At 33.5% G+C, this 23785-nt stretch overlaps 1 protein-coding gene and 2 pseudogenes across 2 annotated transcripts; all 3 read left to right on the forward strand.

Moving 5' to 3' along the window:
- LOC148616014 (uncharacterized) overlaps nt 1-2800 on the forward strand; it is a 42079-nt pseudogene extending 39279 nt beyond the window's left edge.
- Nucleotides 2801-2804: 4 nt separating this feature from the next.
- Nucleotides 2805-3601, forward strand: LOC148616015 (uncharacterized; annotated as a pseudogene).
- A 12201-nt stretch (nt 3602-15802) lies between these two features.
- LOC148616016 (uncharacterized) lies at nt 15803-18592 on the forward strand. Of its 2 annotated transcripts, none has more exons than XM_088582638.1 (2): nt 15803-15986; nt 17142-18592. In XM_088582638.1, the coding sequence occupies exon 2, from the start codon at nt 17304-17306 to the stop codon at nt 18585-18587; it is 1284 nt and encodes a 427-aa protein (XP_088438764.1). In that variant the 5' UTR covers nt 15803-15986; nt 17142-17303; the 3' UTR covers nt 18588-18592. The 2 variants fall into 2 exon arrangements, with proteins under 2 accessions (XP_088438764.1, XP_088438765.1); XM_088582639.1 differs by having other exon boundaries at nt 15811-15876.
- The last annotated feature ends 5193 nt before the right edge of the window (nt 18593-23785 follow it).

Here is a 23785-nt window from a genome sequence, read left to right on the forward strand (position 1 = left end):
AATGGATTTGAACATCTTTCTTGTCTTTGTCCATATCTCTTCTTCTGTTAAAAATTAATGTCATTTCTTCAGTTTGTCATTTATACTTGATGGTTCAAGGTAGTTTTTGGGTCAGTGATATTAACAGCCAATCATAATTTAGTTTTAAATATTATTTATTTATTCTTAACATTTACTCCATTATAAATGGGTTTGAGTCGCTATTAACTTTATTTTTATGGACGGGCCGAGATGGTCTTTTGAAAATTCTTGAAGTATCAAGTATAATTCTTTTATATCTTCTTTATCATTATCGTAGTACGAGTTGTCTCAACAACAGTCTGTTTGTCCGTGGAGAAATGTAATATTTCAGGTATATGTGCAGATTGATCTGACAGGTCAAAACTGAAATGGATGTTGCTGGAGATTCCCTTAAGGGATAAACATGTAAAGTGCTACAAAGCTATTGACCATTTGGAGAGCGAGGGAAAAGGGGGTATGCTCATTGGGTTGAAATTTTGGGAAAAAAATTTTTTCAAGTTATTTATCAATTGAAAAAGAAAATTCCCCATTAATTAACAAGACAGATTTTCAAATAGAAATATTGATTTTGCTTCCTGCTTGAATATAAACCAAAATATTGCACTTGCAAAGCCATATTTTTATCTGAGTTGACACCCTCCCCTCTTTGTAATGTCATTATTTTCATGAGTCTCGCACAGACGGTACATGTATGGTAAAGCTCAGGGCGCTCGCCGATTTAGGCAATGCCTACCCCATATTATTCTATAATGGATAAAAAACACTACTGAAGGGATCCCCTAAACAGGAGTTTTAGCCTAATTTGTGGTGTTTTGTACTAAAGACAGTACAACATGTAGGAAAATGCCCTCCATACATTATGTGTCCATACGACAAATATAACAGAGAAGCATAAAAATACTTTTTAATTGTTTAATAGTAAAATTATATACATATTTACGACTGGAACCTTGACAGTTCAGTTTAAAAAATTGTTTAAATAAAGTAAATTAGTTGCCCCAAAAAACGTGGTAAATATGGCCGATGATGGGGCATGAAACCATTTGAACATTTAAATGATCGAGAACTGTTGAACTTTCGCAAAATTTAAAAGGGTAATCTTAACTTCATTTTAAAATTAAAAATAGTTAACAATGCATTTTAGAGAGGATGGATACATCAATCTACTTTCGATTTGGACAGATCTAGTTGTGCAGGATGCAAACAGCAGTTTCGGATGAAAACGACTATCATCATAGATACTTTTTAGTTACAGTTATGCAAAAATATTTTTTTTGGTGAAATGACCAGATCGGTTCAGTATCACCCGAGATTTTAGATTGTTTTTACACTGCCCACCAAGATTTTTAAAAATGGCGGTTTCTGTCATGCTGACTTGAAAGTGAAAGTAACCATGAAGGGCATGAAATACAGAAATTCGTTACATATAAGGGGTAACTTGCACTAGATAAAGGTCTAATGAGTTACAGGTAACGATTTGGTATCATTTAAATGTGTACTGTAGTGACCCTACTTTTTTGAATTCTCAAAATAACTATATTTTTTCCATAATTACACTATTTTTTTATTTTGTGGTACATCAACATAACATTAAAAATATGTTTGTTTGTTTGTTTGTTGGGGTTTAACGTCCGAGCAGCAATATTTCAGCTATATTCAGACGATGAACATGAAATGGATGATAAAATGAACATGAAATAAAAAAAAAAGGATGGGACACAAGGATAATAGGGTCGACAAATTTTGATTGCCACTGGAAAAAGGGGGGACGGGTAAGGTCGGGCAATTTAGCCTCCTGTGGCGGAGCGCAAAGGTTCCTACTCCTATCGAATACCACAGCAGGGTTCTTTAACGTGCGAGGAACGTGGCATCTTTCCCAACACGGTGCATCACTATGGCTTGCGGTCAGGTTTTCCGTATTATAGCCTGACAACCCCAGCATGTAACACGACAGGGGTACCCCATTCCACCACCTGGGGCACACATCCCAGTTGCTCTGTGGGCAGAGCGCCTAACAAAATTAACTTTTAAGCCAAGTTTCAAGTCTTTTTATGGTATCATAACGAAGAAATTAACAACTGACATTTTCCTTTAGCGGAACCTTAAAGACGGAAAAGTTGAAACGTAGAACTGAAACATTTCGCAAGTCCGGTCCTTATCCAAAGCCAGGTCAAGAAGGGAATTCAATTCCAGTTAATATCAGCGATGTTCCTTCCTCTGAAGCCCGTCCAGGTCGTTGTTTTTATTACATGAGTTTCGGGCATTGGGTTAGGAACTGTCTAAAAGCAGCTGCTGATGGAAAGAACAAGATAAGTATTTTTTTTTTCTTTTCATAAGAATAGATCAGAAAATTCTATAAAACTAGAGACAAAATAGATACGGGGAGGGGGATTAGATTTAAAGTCACGGGAACAGACATCACGTGATTATTTGAAGTCAATGATCAATACAATAGTAAAGGTTTAGGTTATTTATAAGAATGTATTGAAGAGTGGAAAAAGATTCCTGAGTTTTGTTGTAGATGTTATTGAGAACGGATATAAGATCCCTTTTAGTACAATACCTTGTGAAACTGAGTTACGCAATAATAAATTCGCAAGAGAAAACGCAAAATTTGTCGAGTCTGAAATAGAAAAATTGATTGAAAAGGGATGTCAGAAAATTGTCAAAGAAACCACACGTTGTTAATCCTCTTACTGTCGTTAATAAAAAGGGTTCTAAATTGAGATTAGTATTAGATGCCTCACAAATAAACCCCCATGTTGTAACAACAGGCTAAAAGCTTAAATGAGATAGGATCTCAGTTGTATCAGTTAACATATAACGAACCCCAAGATTTTCATGTTTTAGTGATGCTTCTGACTCAAGGTTTGGTGGTTATGTGACCACTGGTTCAGAGGACAAACCATCAGAAATATATGGCAAGTGGTCTTTGTCAGAGAAAGTCGAAAGTTCAACATGGAGAGAACTTGAAGCATTTCGGCGAATTTATCTGAATTTCGAAGATATTCTTCACAAAATAATCATGCTTATACACGAATTTTGTGGCAGGAATATGATCAATTTAGGCGTAGCATGGTTACCACGACAATCAAACAAACATGCTGATGCACTGAGCAGAACTTTCGATTGTAATGATTGGGGAATACATGATGAAATATTTCAATACTTGGATAGTATTTTCGGTCCACATGATGTGGACAGATTCGCACACGATTGCAATGCCAAACGTATCTTATTTAATTCAGACTTTTGGTGCCCAGGCACATCAGGTATAAATGCGTTCAGTTTACAATGGACTGGTTATAACAATTGGATAGTCCCTCCTCCTAGTTTAATTCCAAAGGTGGTGAACAAAATGCGACAAGAACATTATTATTACACACTTGTCATTCCCGAATGGAAATCTGCACCATTTTGGCCTGTAATCGTAGACAAATGTGACAAATTTCACGATTTCATAGTAGATTACAAGTATTTTAATGGTGAAAACTTGACAAAACCGGGTAGAGGGTATTGCGGAATTTTCGGTCAGCAATTCTTGAAATTCAGATTGTTAGCAATTAGAATCCGATTTTGATTCTTTGATGCTAATTTTGCTTATTTCATTAACAGGGATCAAACTAAACAGCACAGTAGAAGAGGCACGCCAGAATAATGGCGTTAAAGAAAACAGTTACCTATTTAAACTCTATCCAAAGATGTGCGAATTATTAATTAACTCTAGGAGAGATAATTCTGTGAAATCCTATTTTAACTCTTTAAAAAGATGGGAGCTATTCATTATTACACAAGGTCATAATGCAATGCCAGCTCAGCCTGTACATGTAACACTATATTTGACTCATTTACTGAACAATGGTTCCACTTTTCATCCCGTATACAACGCGATTTAAGGCATAAAATGGGCACATGGAATCAACGGACTCAGAGATCCCACTACAAACACTTCATTACTCGAATCATCCAAAAGGGTTGCCCCAAAGAAAATTGACAAAAAAAAGAACCAATTACAACTGATACTTTAATAATCCTTTGTGAACATTTTATAAATTTCGCAGATCTTCTCGTAGTCAGAGATTTGTGCATGATGCTTTTGAGTTACTCAGGTTTCCTCAGATATGACGAGGTCAGTTCCCTACGTTTTTCAGATGTTAAGGTTCAGGAATCACACTTGGTCTTAAATATTCAGAAGAGTAAAATTGATCAATACAGACAGAGTTCTGAAGTTCTTATTTCAAAAGGTTGCACAGTGGCTTGCCCATATAGCATGTATTTAAGATATGTCAAATTGGCCGGTTTTGAAGATAAGATGCTTTCAGATTTTTATTTGTTTAGACCTGTTTATAGATCAGGCACTACATGTAAACTAATAAATAAAAATAAAAAACTGAGTTACACATTGGCCTTCATTCATTTCGATCAGGTGGCGCAAACAGCCGCAGCTAATTCTGACGTGAGCGATAAGTGCTTGAAGAAACATGGTAAGTGGAATTCAGACGCTAGTAAGGATGGTTATATAGTAGATTCCATAGGGTTTGTAACAAAACGTCCTTTCTTTGTTAATCTATCACGTACGACGGGCTGTCGGCAAATTTAAAATTTGTGTTGTTTTTTTTTTTATTATTTGCCATAAAGTACATTTTTGCGATGTATATGTACATCACTTGCATTTCGTCATTGTTATGAGTGTGCCACTTGTTGTTCGTTGTCATGTTTACGAGGAATATAGATAATACTTGTATTTTCCCGCGTTTCGATTAGTATGGCGGGAAAATAGTTTACTGTCGGTATGCATATATTAGTATTCGGTGTTTCTGATATTTTCTATCGTCCAATCAGGTTAGGGTACGTTTACGTAATGGTAGTGTGTGTTTGACAAGTATTTCACTTTTTAGCCGTGGTTCAAACCAGCAAACTTCCTTCAATATTGTAAAGATTTTTATGTAAAATATTTTTTTTTATTTTGGTGAGGTCCAACACCATGTCCTTAGATAGGCTTGTGCATTGACACCGGATACAGGTTTCCTCGAAATTCGGGGTTTTTCCTGGTCGGCCCTGCCTACCGGTGAGGGATAAATGTCGGAAAAAGTATTCGAGATGAATCTGAATATTGAATGATGTAAGTACATTCTTGTTTCAACTGCAATTAAATGGGGCATCCATCACCTACGTCGGGCTGTCGGCAAATTTAAAGTGTGATAGTTTTTTATTACTTGCCATGAAGTACATTTTTGCGATGTATATGTACATCACTTGCATTTCGTCATTGTTATGAGTGTGCCACTTGTTGTTCGTTGTCATGTTTGCGAGGAATATAGATAATACTGTAAATTCCTTACAATAATCCACAAATCCTTGGAGAATGGATATGGTGTATATGACAAAGAGACAATAACCCCACCTAAATGAAAAATGTCGGTTCCATTCCACTTATTAGTCTTCAGTGAACAGAGAGGAAACCCTCACACCACTGGACAGGATGCAGCTGCTCCTAAAACAACATTATATCTAGGTACAGCGAAAAAGTTGCTTTTTTATACTCAAGCATCATAAAGTAAACTGAAAGTGAAAACAAAACAAGACATATTAAGGCCTGCAATTCCTGACATGGAACAGGTGTAAAAAATGCGGCAGGGTTATAATACTTTGGCGTGGTCACAACCTCTCCATTTTAAAACTGACCGCTGTGGAAATAATACTGTAAAATTAAGCATACCTAAAAATCATGCAGTTAAAAATGACTGAGTCTCTTGTTAAAACATAAATAAAGAAACTGATTACTAGTATACGTTAGGCAAAAGCAAAAGGACTACTAGCAGTAAACTGACATGCCAGCTCCAGACCAGTTTAAACCTACAATAAGTTATTTCCCCATTGTACTTGTCAAAAAGGAAATTAAGTTATATGAAGTGCATTGTTGACATTAAATCAATGAAAAGGTTTCTAACCCTCATAGTTATTTAAGTAGATAAGAATTCCCCGGATTTCCCTAAGCGCAAGTTAAATCTTCTTGAACTTCTTCCGGGTGTGATTTTCATATTAATGTACATAATTATGCGTATTAGACTAGTTTAGAATGCTGAGACCGGGTAATCAACGTACAACATAACACTACTATATAGTATGGTGTAGGTAACATCCGCTATACGGCATTTCGTCGGCCCTATTATTCGACAATCATCTCCGTGAACAAGAAAAGTACATTAAAATTATGTATTCATCCGTGTCTTTTACGTTTGTTGTGGCTGAATGCTGAGACTTTCAGAATGTGGCTCTTTTGAAAGATTGTGATATAAAACCGTACCTACTGAAGCGTTTTTGTCAAGGAAGTCTATTTATAGACTGAACTTGACTTAGGGATCGTCGGCGACCAAATTATGTAACCAGGGTAGACATTTCAACATATAACTATCAAAATAACACTCCGCGAGTTATTCTCTTTTCAAAGTTTGCATTAAGATATCGCTCCGCCGCCGATCATACTCCATGCCAAATATGTGATGTTTACTTTACCTACGATATGGGCGTATAACGATATTAAGGCTATTTAATATGTGTAGAACTGCAAGATTTCAATGATTATACAATATTAACTATTTAAATTTTGACGCAGAGAGCTGGACTATTTTATCAACTTGACCCGAATAATAGTAGGGAGGAAGCTCAATCGATTGAGCTCCAATTTATTTCTCTCGATCTGACCCTTTGAATGAAGATGTCGGGAGCTTCTAATGACAGATTTTCGGAGCTGCAATGTACACTTTTTGTGTAGTAAGTATAGATTGCAGTGGCGGATCCAGGGGAGGGTGCATAGGGTTGACACCCCTCCTTTTTATTGGAAAATTTCATGTGTGATTAATTTGATCCCAGGAATTTAACTTCTGTATATAAAATGCAAGCACTGTATACATATTTAATTACTACATGTACATGTACTTAAATAAAATAAAATGGTAAACACACATGTACATACATGTAACAAACAATAAAGTATTAAAAATAGAAAATAAACAGAACTGTTAAATTATTATGATTTCAAAGCAGGGACATAAACAATGCCTCTGTTTCAACGGTAAGGATGAAAGGAGGACATGTGGCATATTCATTACATTCAGTAGGTAATCTTGAACTATCAAAAAGGAAGGGTATCCAGTGAAATAAAGTAAATTATGTCCTTGTGACGCGAGTGGACACATGAGTCATGACATTACACATACATTTGTACATGTTCCTAAAATCAAAACTTCCACACCGACCATAGACCTATATCGCATACCCTATATCACACCTCTAGACCTGTATCACATACTGTATATCACACCCCTAGACATTTCTCATACTGTATATCACATCCCTAGACCTATATTGCATTCCATAACACACCCCTAGATCTATATTGCATTCTACATCACACCCCCAGACTTTTATTGCCTTCTGTATATCACACCCCTAGACTTCTATCGCACACCCCTAGACCTATATCGCACACCGTAAATCACACCCCTAAACCCATTTCAAGTACCCTATATATCACACCCACAGACATATATTGCACACCTTATATCACACGCCTAGACCTATATCACATACTGTGTATCACACCCATAGACCTATATCGCATTCTCTAAATCACACCCATAGACCTATATGGCATGCCCTATATCACACCCCTAGACATATATTACATATCATAATATATCATACCTTTTACAGAATACAATTGAAGTAGATTTTGTATAGATAAAATATAAGAAAGAATGAACATGACATGAAAATCTGTTTGATATGCAATATCAACCCTCGACCTATATCACCCCGCGGGCCAGTGGCCCTTGAGTTGTTATAGGAGTCTCCTGTCGATACTGCATGTGATACAGATTTTGGCATGTACTATTCAGTATGGAATTTAAAGAAATAGTAATACAATGTGTATTATATCCATGTAAGTCATAACTGATTATCAATATGGTTCTCTTTTAGTACATTGTCAAGATATACCAGATACATTTATTTAGAATGCAGATCATAAAGTAAGAAACATGATTTTCATGACACAAGAAAGACACAGTTATGTTAGAAATTCTGTGTCCATGAAAGTGCATTGAAATGTGTTGGAATTATTAAGGCTACCAAAAGTAGACCTTTTCTAAGAGCTGATTTTCATGGACATTCTTACATGTACAATGTACTAGGTAAGTGTAGTAGGTATACATTATTTTCATATACTTTATATGTACACAGTTATTTAAAATTGTCAAAACTGGCGATATGTATACTGTTTTTATTGCTAGTGTAGAACAGTGTAGTTATATTTCTTAGCAAAATTTGCAGTTTACATTTGTATGTCTGTGATCAAGACATTTACACTGAAAACTACAAAAATACATGTGCATGTACTCTAACTATGGTTACTGGCATATGCAGTACAGTATCAATTAAAGATTTCATACATGAAATTATGATATTTGTAATATAATAATACACGTATTTAATTTGTTTTCTACTTTACAATGGGACATTAATTGGTCATAGATAAATCAACATTCAGGGATTGATCCAGAGATTTTGAAATGGGGGTCCAAACATCATTATAAATCAGCAGGTAGCTAAAATCATACATGGAAGAAACCCTAAAACAATACCCATAGCAAGCTTTCCGTTTTCTGTATTTAGAAGGTTTTTGTCTGGTAAATGAAATGACTTTAATTTATAGCTTTAAACTCGTCACTTCAAACCACTTTTTATGATCTATCTGGTTATGAGGGGAAGTTGCTTTAACAATGACAGGTGAAAAGTAACCTGTTCTACTTTTACTTACATGTATGTTGCCTGTTATTAATAGTTATTGAAACAAAGATGTGCTCATGAAATACACTGTACATTTTTGTAAAGTTTATTATGTTATTTCAGATAAATTTGAATTATTTTAGAGAAAGAAATGTTAATTAGTACAGCTGATAGAGAAAGTAAAAGAATAAAACCTAAGAACACTGAAATATAGGAGATATATACTACATTAACATGTTTTAATGTAGGACAAAAACTATGAATAATGACAGAAATATTTTTTTGCAGAATTTCAATCGACCAGAATTGATCACTGTAGAAATATTGACCAGGTGGTTTAAAAACCAGTAAAAACCTGAGACTGTTATAACCACCCAACCCTTAGTTTTGCCTGATTTGCACGAAATTATATATACATGTAACAATATTTCCCAACAACAGGAGGTTTCTCCATATCATATGCTTAAAATACATGTATATTTTCATGAATTTACATTGTAACATTTTGCATATATCAGACACTGTTATGATTTTTTCCCTTGATTTCTTTTCAGTGGTTATCACTTCGAAGTTTCACTAGATCAAGTGAGAAGAAAGTAAAAGTAAAACAGACCATTTCTGAAACAAAGTTCATGATTCTCAAGTGCTGGCACATGTATGTGTAGCATGAAGCAGCTGTTAATGTGTATGTCAAAATCTCTGAATAAAAAACTATAAAAACATGAAGCCTGATTTCTTAGCACTTATATATATTTGCAAAACATAAGAGTTACTTATATTGTAATCCTTTACATATTTGTGAAGCAATCATGCAGATAAAAAGTGAAAGAAATGCACAAACATTATTGAAGGCAGACAGGTATAAAACACTTAGCAATAGTGATTCATCATAAAAAGTGGTACTCATGGGGTATGGGTTCTCTAGCTGCTTTTGTTTTTGTTTTGGAGAGAAAAAAAGATGGATTTATACTCAAAATGCATTTGTGATAAAGATATCATATTCCCTGTATTTACAACATCTCTATACCATTGACTTTCTAACTTTATTGGAATCTTAAATTGCTCAAATCTATGCGCTACAAAGTTGTTTTTAGTTTAATGATCTTTAAACTGCATAGTAATTTTTCCAACAAGAGGTTTGTCCTTGTTTGAACTGGAAAATTCTTCGAGAAAGGTAATACGAGTTAAACCAATAGCCTAATCTTGACAACAATGACAAAGACAAATTTTAGTTTTAATTTATTACAAAAAGATTCTGCATCAAAGTGAGCATTTCTCCCTTGAGTTTATACCTTTGTTCAACTTCCTCCAGTCTGCATGATTCATTTCTACTTCATGTATCTCCAAACCGAAATTTCAAGATGTGGATCCATTCTTACTTTGAAGGTTCATCGAATATTGATACTCATTGATTCTCGGTGGAATTCATATTTTGTAAGAAATGCTGATTTAAGTGTTAGGAAATTTGAAGACATCAACGTACGTGTACAGCCAGGAATACCAAAAGCAACTGTATAAGTATGCACTAGAAAAGGCTCTGGGTTGGACTAGTTCACTCAAACATTGTTTTACAATAAATTGCAACCTTTCTCTATGAATCTAAACGAGGCTACAAATTCTTGCCGCTAAAACCTTTATGCTGCTTAAAGATATTACAACTAAATGCAACTTTGTATATTAATTTGTTAACAACTCTTCAATTTCCCCATAAATTTGAAGAAATTAAGAGTTGGAGAGATTCAAGGATATTGAGATATGGTCAATACAGGAAATATGATGTCTTTATCACATGCACATGCTACAATTCACGTACATTTACTTTCTTCGTTCCGTTTCGTTTCGCATTTTACAGTTTCGTTCGCACTTCGTTCGTTTTATTTCGTTTCGTTTCGAATTCGTTTCGCATTTTGTAGGTACCCCTAAAAAAACCCATATTGATAATCAGTTACGTACATTGTATGATATCATTATGGATTTAATACACATGTACATGGTATTACTATTTCTTTACATTTCACACATTGCATAAACCTGATAGTTGCTTCTACTACTCAACGCTTGACAAAATTGTTCACTAGTATTCGTTTATTTAATAGAACTTCCACAATTTACAGTAGTTTGAGTTTCAGGTACATGTACAAGACTGCATTATGTACAAGTAATAAATGCATGCATGGACTGACAAAAATGTATTGCATAATTTAAAGTCCAAGCCAGTGGCGGATCCAACGGGGTGCAGGGGGGTGGTATGTCTCCTTTATCTTCGTAAATTTGTCATTTTCATGCGTAAAATTGACAAGAAATGGTAAATAATGTCTTAGCACCCCCTTTTTCTGAGGACTCTCGGCTGGCAACCCTATTTTTTCAAGGTGTCTGGATCTGCCCCTGCATGCCTTAACCAAACAACTAACTTTAAGTCCATTCAAATCACTGGTAGGGGACCCTTTATGCTCGTTAAGTCTGGTTGGCTATATAGAAATAATTAATTTAAGATCCACCACTGAATGTGATGAATATGCCATGCCACATTGCCTTCTTTCATTTTACTTTTTCAATTAAATCCTCTATATACATGCACATCTGTTTACTATTTAATTTAAATCTGTGCATGTAGTTAAAAACTGTGTTTTAAATCAACTCAACATTCCATACATGGTTATTATTTTTTTTTATGCAAGATCACCATTGGTATTTACTGTGTACCCTAAAAATCATTGTATGCATTCAAAGTTTGATTCAAATTTGATATTGATTTTCAAGCCTACAATAAAAATGTATAGAACTGATTAATGATCGCTATTATCAGGCTATAAGTAAAGGCACGACCAAAAATTTCACTTTTGCACCGGTAGGATGATTAAACAAAAACAACAACGACGGCCAGTGATCCTTGTCATTCATTCATTCTTTCAGTTGGTCAGTATATACAATCATAATCATAATATTTTTTTTTTCGAGATTATCAAAAGAATATATATGCTATGTGTATAGAAACAAATACGTCACTCAATCATTGTCTTGAATCTTTATCGGAGGCTTATTATATTGACCACCGGACATGGTTAACCCACTATACAATGTATATCTTGAAAACTTGATATTTGTTACAAACACGTTTAAACCTACAGGACCTATCTTGCAATCGTAAACATTAGCAATAAACTTACTACTCAAAAAGTGCATATTGGCTTTGCAGGTTAAAAAAATCCGCTAGAAAGTACCAACATTTTCAGTAAGAGGGAGAAATGAACAGATAATCGAGTGAGTTCCTGACGTGCCTGCGAATGTTGGATCTGCGTCAAGTCAATTCGAAAAAAGTCCTGCTTGCTGAGTTCAAATTTAAATAATTTAAAATAAGCACATAATCATAGAAATATTACAGTTCAACAAATATTACAAAAAAGCTTTAATATCATTATACTTTCATGTCATACGAAAAATAAAACATCACATATTAAACTTGACATGGGAGTGTGGTTGAATGAATGATCGGCGACGGTGCGATATACTAACATAAACTTTGCAAGGAGGAAATGGGGTAGGGTACAGGGAACAGCCGCGGAATGTTTTAATATTTTGGTGCTTCCACGTGCCAATATCCCACTTCCGGTATCCAAGATGCCGATGATCTCTAAGTCAAGTTCAGACTATTGTCTTCTTTGACAAAAAAGCTTCATAAAATTCTGATATATACATATATCATAAAAATGAATACTCCGGACATTATCACCATAGGCACTAGTCTTACAAAAAAACGTTAATCCCTATTCTTCATGATAATACTATGGATTATTTTTTTGAGACAAGGATTCTTTCAGTCGGGTAAGATGTAGTTATTTTGTTTTGAAAAAGACTTGTACTGAGCTGGAACATCTGCAGAATGAACAAAATGCCGAGGTATACATGTCATGAAAGCACAAGAGAAAAGTCATGTATAACCATTTTATATATCTACCGCGAAGAAATTTTCGTCTTCCGTTGACATTTGGTTTTCGTGCGATAACTTGAATATTAGTTGGTTGATCTTGACAAAATTTCATAACAAGGTTCCAAACCACAAAAGGAAGGTTGGAAGTTAGGAGTTATGGTCCAATCATTTTAGAATTAGGGGCAAACAATTAGCCTATAACAAGCATTTCATAGAATTTCGGGGATTAGATACATCGCATCTACCCCCAAAGAACTTGAGATAAAGGATAGTACAGACACTGTGAAGTTAGCCTCATATCTTGACCTACGTTTAGAGATCCATGGTAAATGAAAACTATCGACCTCACTATACAACAAACGCGCTGACTTTTCACTCCGTATTGTCAACTTTCCTTTCATCTGCGGCAACATCCCTTCAGCACCTACGTATGGAGTTTTCATATTATGGTCATCATCATGAACTCGTGGATCGTTACGGTGTATCCATCTGCACCATGAAATCTGATTTGTTCACGTGTCTTAGTTTTCTTTTCCTCTTTCGTCTACCTTAGACTTGTCTTTTTTTAAAGCAAGTCGACGGGTGTTTCTAGAAGAGCAGAGAACGCTTACCCTATCGGTGCACATGGTTCATGCTCCCATATTTAGTGGAGTCCGAGTTATTCAGTTACTTGGTACGTATTTATTTTGGTTCTTTTAGTACGTTCTTTGTTGTGTTTGTCTGTTTTCCATGTCTGGTCTTTGTCCCTGGATTACATTCTTTTGATTTCCGCTAAAATCTTGGTTTCCTTGATTACCCTTTACTATATAACTCCACTAAAAGCATAGGAATGCATATGATGTTGATCCATAATATTCTATATCTCAGTGGTAAAACTGGTATTGATTTTGGGGGTTAAAACTTAAACATTTTAGAATTAGGGGCCAAAGAAGGGGATCCGAAACACGCATTTTCCAGATGTCCAGACAATAAATTGACTTAGTTTGCTTTGAAATTGTATAACAAGGTGCATTGCCACCAACAGAAGGCTAGGATTGATTTTAGGGTTTTAAGACTTGAATTTGGAAATAGGTTCCAAAAAGGGACCTGAAACAAGCATTTTCCATATGTTCGTACAATAATAATGAATGATACTAGATACAACATCCTAAATGTCAATCCTCAATAAAAAATAAACTGTTAGTATTTAATTAACTACAAAATTTGTAAAAATTATAGAAATCTAGTAAAATATATTCAATTACATTATAAAATCAATGGACGAAGTGTTGTCTTTTGCATTTTCTGACAAACTGTGTACCAAAATCAATAAAACATTACTTCATATCCTTTGTAATTGGTTCTTATTTTGACAGACATGCACTCTTGCTTGGTTTGAAAAATTTGCAGTTTTGCTGTAATTATTGAAAAAAAATAGTAAAAATGATCTGAAAAACTCCTAATTAGTGGTTTGCGATCCTAAATTTTATATCCTCCATTCACGATCCAATTCAGTATTTGATTATCGATCCGTGTTCATGTGTATGCATTGTATGATAGATTTTCATATAACCTGAATGTAAAGACTGAATACCATGCAACTGCTTATGGACAATTCTTATTTGAAATAATTAGTTAAATATAGATTTTATAGAAAGACAATACAGTTTGTACCACACGTACATATACATGTACACATATAAACATAAATGTATGTCATTAATGACAAAATTATTAAATAGTTCATATTTATGTTACGCGGTCGTCTTGCTAACTTTTGTAAGTACATATGTACAAAAAAAATATTTGTCATGGAGATAATTAATGGGAAAATGTTCTATAAAAATTAAAGGTGACGGGGATTTAAGTTTCTGCACTAGATATATATATATATATTACACAAAAAGAAAAGAAGTCAGGGTAACTCCCAATTTTCTTTTTAAAATATGAAAAAATATCATATGATTACTCTTTTTTACAAATGTTTTAAGGCACTATATTGACAATATTTTTTAGTCAATCTAAAAATAATGAAATCTGACTAAATAGTTTATATGATCGCCAACAATAGGGGCTCATTTATTCTGTGATCTATATCAATACTAATGTAGCTTCTTCAAACTCATTACTAAATCTATAGACAAAAATATTAGGTACAACATAAACAAAGCCCTACTTTTGATGAACTTTGAAATCTTTTATCAACGTAAGGCACAACAAAAGTGTACAAGACGAAGCCGTACAGTGTACAGTAGGGAGAAAAATATCCCCGTTCACCACCTCTAACATTGAATAGCAATATCTAATAAAGAAAAAATACCAGCAGTACTTGACTTGCTACAAGTTTCTTTATTTAATGTAGATGTATTTTTTTTTATATTTCTATTAGATATTCGTTCACTATCTTTCCATCAAAGCAAATGGACAGTGAATGATTAACAGATGTGCTAAATTATATAAATACAGAGAGACTTGTAGCAAGTTTAAATAGCAGTATCTAAGTATGATTTCAAAAAAAATGTTTCCGATACATGAGTTTCAAAAACATGTATTCATATCAGTATTACACCTCTATGATAGCGTTTCTTTGTATTTCTTTTTACACATCAACTTAAAACGTCATAGTTTACAATAAGAAAACTTAACATTGTCGGTTTTTATTCGATTCCTTATCAAATAGGCAATTTCAGATTATACATGATAAAAAATCTTCTTAGTTTGCGGAAAATTTATGCAAAAAAACATAAATAATGGAAAACTTGTATTGCATCTTTTGAAATTGAGAGATTAAATTTAATGCTGCTGTATATTTACAGTAGATCCTTTTGTGCTAACAGTACTAGTGGGATAGCCGATGAGCATACGTGGAGTATCCTCAGTATGCAAATTCCGCAAGGAATACTTCTTTTGTTATACGCTGAATTTTAAGAGTATATTGAGCGTGCTCAGAAACTTACTTCAAAAGGGTTTATTAAAAGTGAATATCAGAATTAACCAATGCTAAAATTGTTTTGAAGAATGACGTAATATTTTGGTAATCACTATTAATATCAAAATGGTATGTATAACCCGGATGTAATTAGCGGTGTCATCCCACTTGTCCTGCATTTGTTAATTACAGGTAAAATATAGGTGAAAATTTGTAGGACAAGTGGGAGGTATGTAGTTATTAATTACCTGTTAATTGCTTGTTTATCACAACAAAAGATCAAAGGGAGCTATCTATAGTTTGTTTTAAATTGTGTGAAAAGGTAGCCACATTCAAAAGGTAAAGTCTGTAAAATAAATAAATAAAAGTCAAAAACTTTCATTTATATATTTTGCATTTTGGTTTACGTTTTGTATGGAGTTACCATTATAATGCTATTTTTTTCTTTGTAAACATGTAGGTTGCAAAAAAATACGCAAAATATATCTCAATATTTTATTTCGTACATAAATATAACAATGAAAATAACAAATGTTTACCTTTGCACTACAAATATCATTTATAAGCACTAATACATCACATTGTTTTCATAAAATGTTCATTGTCACACAAAATGTTCATTATCACCTAACCAAGATATATCAGATGAGAGGCGGCGTCAGCATACTGCACTACTGTCATCTCATTGTTGTGAAGTCTTTGTTTGAGTTGTTGCAGTCTGGTGTCTATATTGCGGTACTTTCTGCGTTTTCGTGCTGGTAGTCCTTCGGCGGCAATCTGAATTCAACGTTTAACTGAGCATTAGTCATTTTGACTGATGAATTTTCCAATTTTCTCTATGCTTATATACATATACTGAACTGTATTCAAAGCCATGCTAATAAGATAATCATGTGAACATTACTTACTAATATGAATGAGAAAGGCCAAGCTCATTAAGAATATTAAAATAATTTTCAACTATTACCAAAATTAAGAGAATTAAGCTAAAGTGATATACCAAGCTCATTATAATGACAACTTACTTGAAGATGTGCTTAATTATGATGATTATAAGATTCAATAAGTTATGATGATTAAGTAAATAAGTTAGCAACATTTTCTTTTTATTCATTTATATTTTTTAGAACTTTTGATCATATATATATAATATCTTATAACATTTATTTATGTATTTTTTTTTATTTTGATATATATAGTAAGTTTTTTAAATTACAAAAATAAATTATTATACATTATTTTTTTGTACATTAGTTAATACATTTTTTTTTAAATTATTGAATATCATTTTGCCTTTTTGTTGTACTTTAGATACAGATTTATTGCCAATTAATGGAAAAGACTATAACACTACCAACACTTTATAAAAACATAATTATCTAATTAGTCAAAATAATTTTGCAGGACAAGTGGGATGGATGTTTTTTACAAATGTAGGACAAGTGAGTATAAACCTAATCAGCATTATGATTTGTATGTCCTCTTTTTCGACAGGTAATGGAGGCGGATTGAGTACGCACACACGTAAGAGCTCTGAAGAAAAAATGTAAATAGATGTGTTTTTAAATGGAGTCCAGAACTCTAGATTGTTGCTGGAGCTCGGAAAAATACATTGAACCTAAAGTGTGAGACAGAACTGTAAAAAATGTGTTTTGAATGGCAAGAAGGAAACGAAAACGAAAATCAATAACAACACAGACACCACCCAATATGGCCGCCCCCATGATACTTGATGTAAACAACAGTTCAAATGAACTTTCACAAGTTATAGCAAATACCAATGAGTCCATTTATGGAAGCCAAACACAACCTAAATTCTTAAACCCTCAATATCAAAATCCTCAACAATTTCATCACAGTACTCCAATGACAATGAACTCTCTAATGTTAAATGGTCAACCATCCATACATATGACACCAGTCCAACCTCAACATAATGGTGTAATTCTACCAGATAAACCCCCACAGCTGTCTCAACCAATGCAAATTAGACCTCAAGCAGTTTGTGATAGTGGTACCCTTCAAATAATACTAGAAACAATAAACAATATGAACACAAGGTTGAACAAACTAGATATGTTGGATGAACTGAATGGTAGAATGTCGACTATAGAAAATCATTTCACTAAAATAACAGATGAAATAAAAGAAATAAGACATGATCTTAAACAACAATCAGAGAGAATATCAATAGAAGAATTCCAATACAATATTATTGATGAGAGAGTTACAAATGTTGAGTCTGAAAAAGACAAGTTACTTTTTGAGAATGATCAATTGAAACAAAAACTTTTAGAAATGCAAGCCCAATCAATGAAGTACAACCTGATCTTTAGTGGCATTGCAGAGGATCCTGATAACCCAGTTGAAAATACTGAGCATATGGTTAAAGGTTTCATTTCCAAAGAGCTGAACATTGACACTCAAGAAATGCAATTCTGTAATGTTCATAGGCTAAGACCAAGAAACGATGGAAAGCCTCGCAATATTATAGCAAAATTTGTCAAATATGAGGATCATGAAAAGGTCAGATCAGCAGCTATCGAAAAGCTTAAAGAGCGACGTGATGTTTCAGTCTATCAGCAATATCCGACTGAGATAAATGATCGCAGGAAAGAATTAATCCCAAAGTTAGCGAGTCTAAAAAGATCTGGTCACAAGAATGCTCGAATTGTGCTTGACAAACTGTACATTGGTAACCGACTAGCTGAACCGTCCGACTTTGCAAATCCTAATGATCAACAGTTCTTTGGGCCGGGTAATGGGCCTCGGTTCGCTGGACCACCACCACCACGCTTTGATCCCCCAAGATATCATGGGCCTGTCAACAACGGACAGCAAAATATTCCACCTTTCCGTGGACCGCCGAACTTCGTACCACAATTTAACACTCCTAACGGACCAAATAACCGGCCTCTGCGTCCTCAAAATGGCAGATAGGATGGCGCTCACAGGAGACGAGCTGTTCCCCCCTCCGAAGAAAAGAATGATATTAACATTTTGTTCCTGAACGTATGTGGACTGAAGTCGAAACTCAATTGTCCAGAGTTTATCGAACTAGTTAAATCTCATGATGTAAACATTTTTGTAGAGTCAAAAACAGACGAACTTGATGTATTAAATTTGCCAAATGGCTATTTATGTAATTCAAAAATAAGAACAAATTGTAAAAGAAAATCAGGTGGAATTGTGGTGATTTATCGAGAATATCTCAAACATTTTTTGAAATTCATTAAGACTAGTTCTAATTTTGCTCAATGGGTAATTTTTTCATCTGATATTATGAAGTTAGATAAAGATCTTCTTCTTGGTTGTATATATTTACCACCGGAAAATTCCAAATATGCATCTAGTGAAGCATTTAATGAAATTGAGGATGAGATGCTTGACATCTTAAGCAAAAATAGTTGCTGTGTTTGTACGGTTGGTGATTTTAATGCAAAAACTAGACATTTGAATGAAGTAGTAATTCCCGATGATTCTCTCTTTGATATATTGGATGACATAGGAGATGATGATGATTTTAGATCATATATCTATGATTTTGAAGAATTGAAAAAATTATATTTTCCTCTTTCGAGATTCTCAGAAGGTATTTCACCTGCTAATAATTATGGTTACAAGCTAATTGATTTTTGTAAGAGAAACAACCTCTATATTGGTAATGGTAGATTAATGGGTAATGACTATATGATTGGTCAAAAAACATGTAAAAATGTGTCTTTAATTGATTATATTTTATTGTCCTCAAGTGCTATTCCAATTGTAAAAATGTTTAATTTATTAGCGTTCAACCCCCTTTTCTCTGATGTACACAATGCTTTACAATTTACTTTCCACGCAACAATGAATAATTTTACTACACATTCCAACGATACACACCACGAACAAGCTACACGAATTCCTAGGTGGAACACAAACAAAGAAAACCGGTTTGTTGAAGTAGTGCAAGATGACATTGAGACAATCAACGAAATCAATAAAAAATTAAATGACCTGAATGACGCTGGTCAAGATGGAAAAAACATAGTCAATGATATTGTTAACTCCATTGGTGGCCTGTTCAAAAAGGCAGCGACTCATGCATTTAGCAAGAAACACAACCACAAAAAATATGCACCACACAAAACATTTCAGGTTTGGTTCAATGGAGAATGTCATGAATCACGTCAAAAATTTCACAAGGCTCGCAATCGCTACAGCTTCATCAAAAACCTACACAACAGAAATGAGCTTAAAAAAGCGAGCAAGTAATACAAGCAAAACATGAATAAAGCATACAATAACTACGAACATAAAATGGAGGCTGAACTTAGAAAAACCTCCAAAACAAATCCTAAAGGTCTGTGGAAAATATTGAATAAATTAAAGCATAACAAAACATCAGACGAGGCTAATATTTCAGTTGATACTTTGTACAATTATTTTAAATCGTTAAATGAAAATCTAAATGATGATGATGAGTTTGACATTGATCAAATGATTGATCCAAGTATTGTAAATATGTTAGATTTTGATATAACTGATGACGAGATTATTTCTGCTGTAAAAAGTTTGAAAAATTCTAAAGCAGCTGCTGAAGATGGCATTGTTAATGAATACATTAAGAGTACGTTAAATTTGATGTTACCGATTTACAATAAGCTTTTTAACTATGTATTTGATAGTGGTACAATTCCTGATGCCTGGCTCACAGGAATTATTAAACCTGTCTATAAAAACAAGGGTGATAAGAATGACCTAGATAATTATAGAGCAATTTGTTTAACGTCAAACCTTAGTAAAGTTTTTACCTCTATTATGAACACTAGACTTAATACATTTGCTGATGAGTTAGAACTTATAACTCAAGCACAAGGTGGATTTCGAAAGGGATTCTCTGTTCAAGACAACACTTTTGTTTTACACTCTCTTGTATCTTTGTATCTTTCTTCTGGCAGAAAACTTTTTTGTGCCTTCATAGATTTCAAGAAGGCTTTTGATACAGTTTGGAGGGTAGGGTTATATCAAAAACTATTAAAATCGGGTATAGATGGGAAGATGTTCAGATTGATATATAATATGTACTCAGATATTAAGTCATGTGTTCACTATGGAGAATCAAAAACTGATTATTTTACATGTGAAATTGGTGTACGGCAAGGGGAGAAATTATCTCCCTTTCTTTTTTCCGTTTATCTCAACGACTTAGAAAGTTATCTAGATGAAAATTCTTGTTCCAATTTACAATTCCTAGATTCTGTATTTTTTGATAGACTTGGTGAATATTTGAAACTTTTCATTTTACTTTATGCAGACGATACAGTTATTTTTGCTGATACGGAAGAAGAATTACAAAACTCACTTCGAGTGTTTGAATCCTATTGTACTTCCTGGAAACTTAAGGTTAATACTAATAAAACTAAAATTGTAATTTTTTGTAATAGAAGATGTCAATGTAATTTTCATTTTACCTTATTTAATGATAATGTAGAAAAGTGTGATTCGTACACTTATCTTGGGCTATTATTCAATTTTAATGGTCGTTTTTGTAAAGCCCGGGATAAACTTATTAATCAAGCTCAAAAGGCGATGTATGCTTTATACCATAAAATACGCAACTTGCACATTCCAACAGACCTCCAACTTAGATTATTTGATGCTCTAGTTACCCCTATTCTTACTTATTCTTCGGAAGTATGGGGCTTCGAAAATCTTTCAAGCATTGAGAAAATCCATTTGCAATTTTGCAAAAAGATACTTGGCGTGCGGTCTTCAACGCCAAATATTATGATATATGGAGAACTTGGAAGATACCCTCTAGAAACTAATATCAGGGTGCGTATGGTTTGCTTTTGGTATAAGCTTATGATCAATAAAAATAAGCTTTCTGGAAAATTATGTGACCTATTATATAGTTTATACGCAAACGGTAATCGCTCTTTGAAGTGGATTAGCTTCGTAAAATCTATTTTTGACAATATTGGTATGAGTGAGATATGGGATATTGTAAACTTTTATACATTGAATGCTTTAAAAGATATTGTAAAACAGCGTCTTCAAGACCAGTTTATTCAGAAGTGGTTCTCTGATACTGATAATTCCTCGAGAGGGAAATATTATTCCAATTTCAAGACTGAATTTTGTTTTGAGCCATACCTTATACGTCTTAAAGAAGCAAGTAGATTATATATATGTAAGGCAAGAACTTGTAATTTAAAAATCCCTATTGAGACAGGGAGATGGAATAGAATTCCAGAAAATGAACGAATATGTACACTCTGTGGCTCTGATATTGGAAATGAACTCCATTACATTGCTCATTGCTCAAACAACTCAGTCACTGAAATACGAAATGAGTATATACCCCCCTATTACAGAACGAATCCTACCCCACATAAGTTCTACGGTATGTTGAAGTATTGTAACATTAAAGTTTTGACTCACCTTTCTATCTTTTTGCGAAAGGTTGAAAAGATATTGTCCATATCCAGGTAATTTTCATGAATACACTGTTTGTTCCAAAACACAGACAAAATGTTACACAAATAAATTTTCGAGAATATTATCCTTTTTTATTTAAACCCATATATATATATACAATGCACATCATAATATTAAATTTCATGAATTCCGTTAATTTCACTGTTATACACTTCTTTCTGTGGTACGTACGCATGTACCTGTATAACGTACGGTAATAAAGCTCATTAATTAATTCATCCATAAAAGGTGTGGTACCGCCCATCATACCCCTCTAGGTCACATGACTGATGGATAAGTAATTGATAAATTAAAAAGTAGTTTAATTTTTTTTTTTACTTTTGTTATTTTTTTGTAATCGGCGTGTTGTACTCATTTCGCTTCCTTGACTAAAATACTATAGGACTTCTAATCTGATATATATCATACTAATCAATCATGTACTTTATTGTATTGTAAATTTGTGTGAATTCATTATTTCATTTTCGCTCCTGTAGCGTTTATCAAGCGCCTGAGTGTTTTCTTGAATAAAGTTTCTGAAGTTTCAAAGACTAACACAAAACTATCAAATAAAAAAAATATTATTTATTGTAATTACCAATTATCGGGAAATTAATCAAGGTGGTCCACAGTTTGATTTTAGTATATCAATTCAGTTAATAAAGGGTGATGCATTAGTGTGTGTGTTTTTTTAACCCTCTACTTTCTGAATCACAGACTCTTCACTTGTTTTCCATACGACATGTTTGCTGCGGTAACCTAGCATGGCGCGGTAAGATATTGCATCAGATTCTCTGGCCACATTTGTGTGTTTTTTTTTTTGCTTTGTTTTTTGTTTTTGTTTTTTTTTTCAGAGAACCGTGTTCGGGTTAATTTTCTGGTGTGCATATACAGATTTTATCAATAGATGCGATCAAGCATATATTCATATTAAGTTCTTTTAATTTTGTGATAAGTAAGTTATTAAAAATGGTATTTGCCTTTAAAATCTAAATGGCAAACATCATTTGCTTTCTAACAAAGCACAAATGTCTCGAGGATAAGGATATCAGATCATCTAAATACATAGCGTTGTAATTGATTATATTATAAATGGGATTGCAGATATCATTTCATAGATTTGATGGGGATCCCTTTGCGGTGATATTTGGCACTTTTAGGCCCCACCTTTTTGCATCTTGTAATGTCATTTATTCATATGGTTATTCATTTTTATGTAATATGTTCTTGGTAGAAATCAGATATTGAATAAGATTTAATGATCTTTCTCTCAATTCTAATCTTTGTAATGATGCATACAAAGCTGTGTATCCTCTGCGACCGTAAAATGATTCACGTCCTTATGGAAAATTTTGGCTGACGAAAATCATTTTATAGATTTCAGTTTCAACTATTGAAGATTAGATGAGATAACTAGGCCTCCTAAAGACTTCAATTATAGTGAAGTGCATGTATTAAGGATTTTTAAAAACATTCTTTCAGTTAAACGTCCACTCATATAGCATTACTAAGGACTTGTGGAAAGTTAATGTTCCTCCACAAAGAATGCAAGAGGTATTCACAAATATATGGAAGAAAGTAGTCTTAAACTTTCTCTACTTTCACTTTCGTTTTGCACTCAAAGAAGCCTTTCTTTTCAGAGGGGCATTTTTAAATGTTATATTTTCTTGACAAAA

This window comes from Perna viridis, chromosome 5 (genome assembly GCF_037379345.1).
Source record: "Perna viridis isolate PV_CMFRI_1.1 ecotype Kerala chromosome 5, ASM3737934v1, whole genome shotgun sequence".
Lineage (NCBI taxonomy): Eukaryota > Metazoa > Mollusca > Bivalvia > Mytilida > Mytilidae > Perna > Perna viridis.

Coding starts and splice junctions, on each gene's coding strand:
- LOC148616016 (XM_088582638.1), top strand. CDS start 17,304: ATGGCAAGAAGGAAACGAAAACGAAAATCAATAACAACACAGACACCA.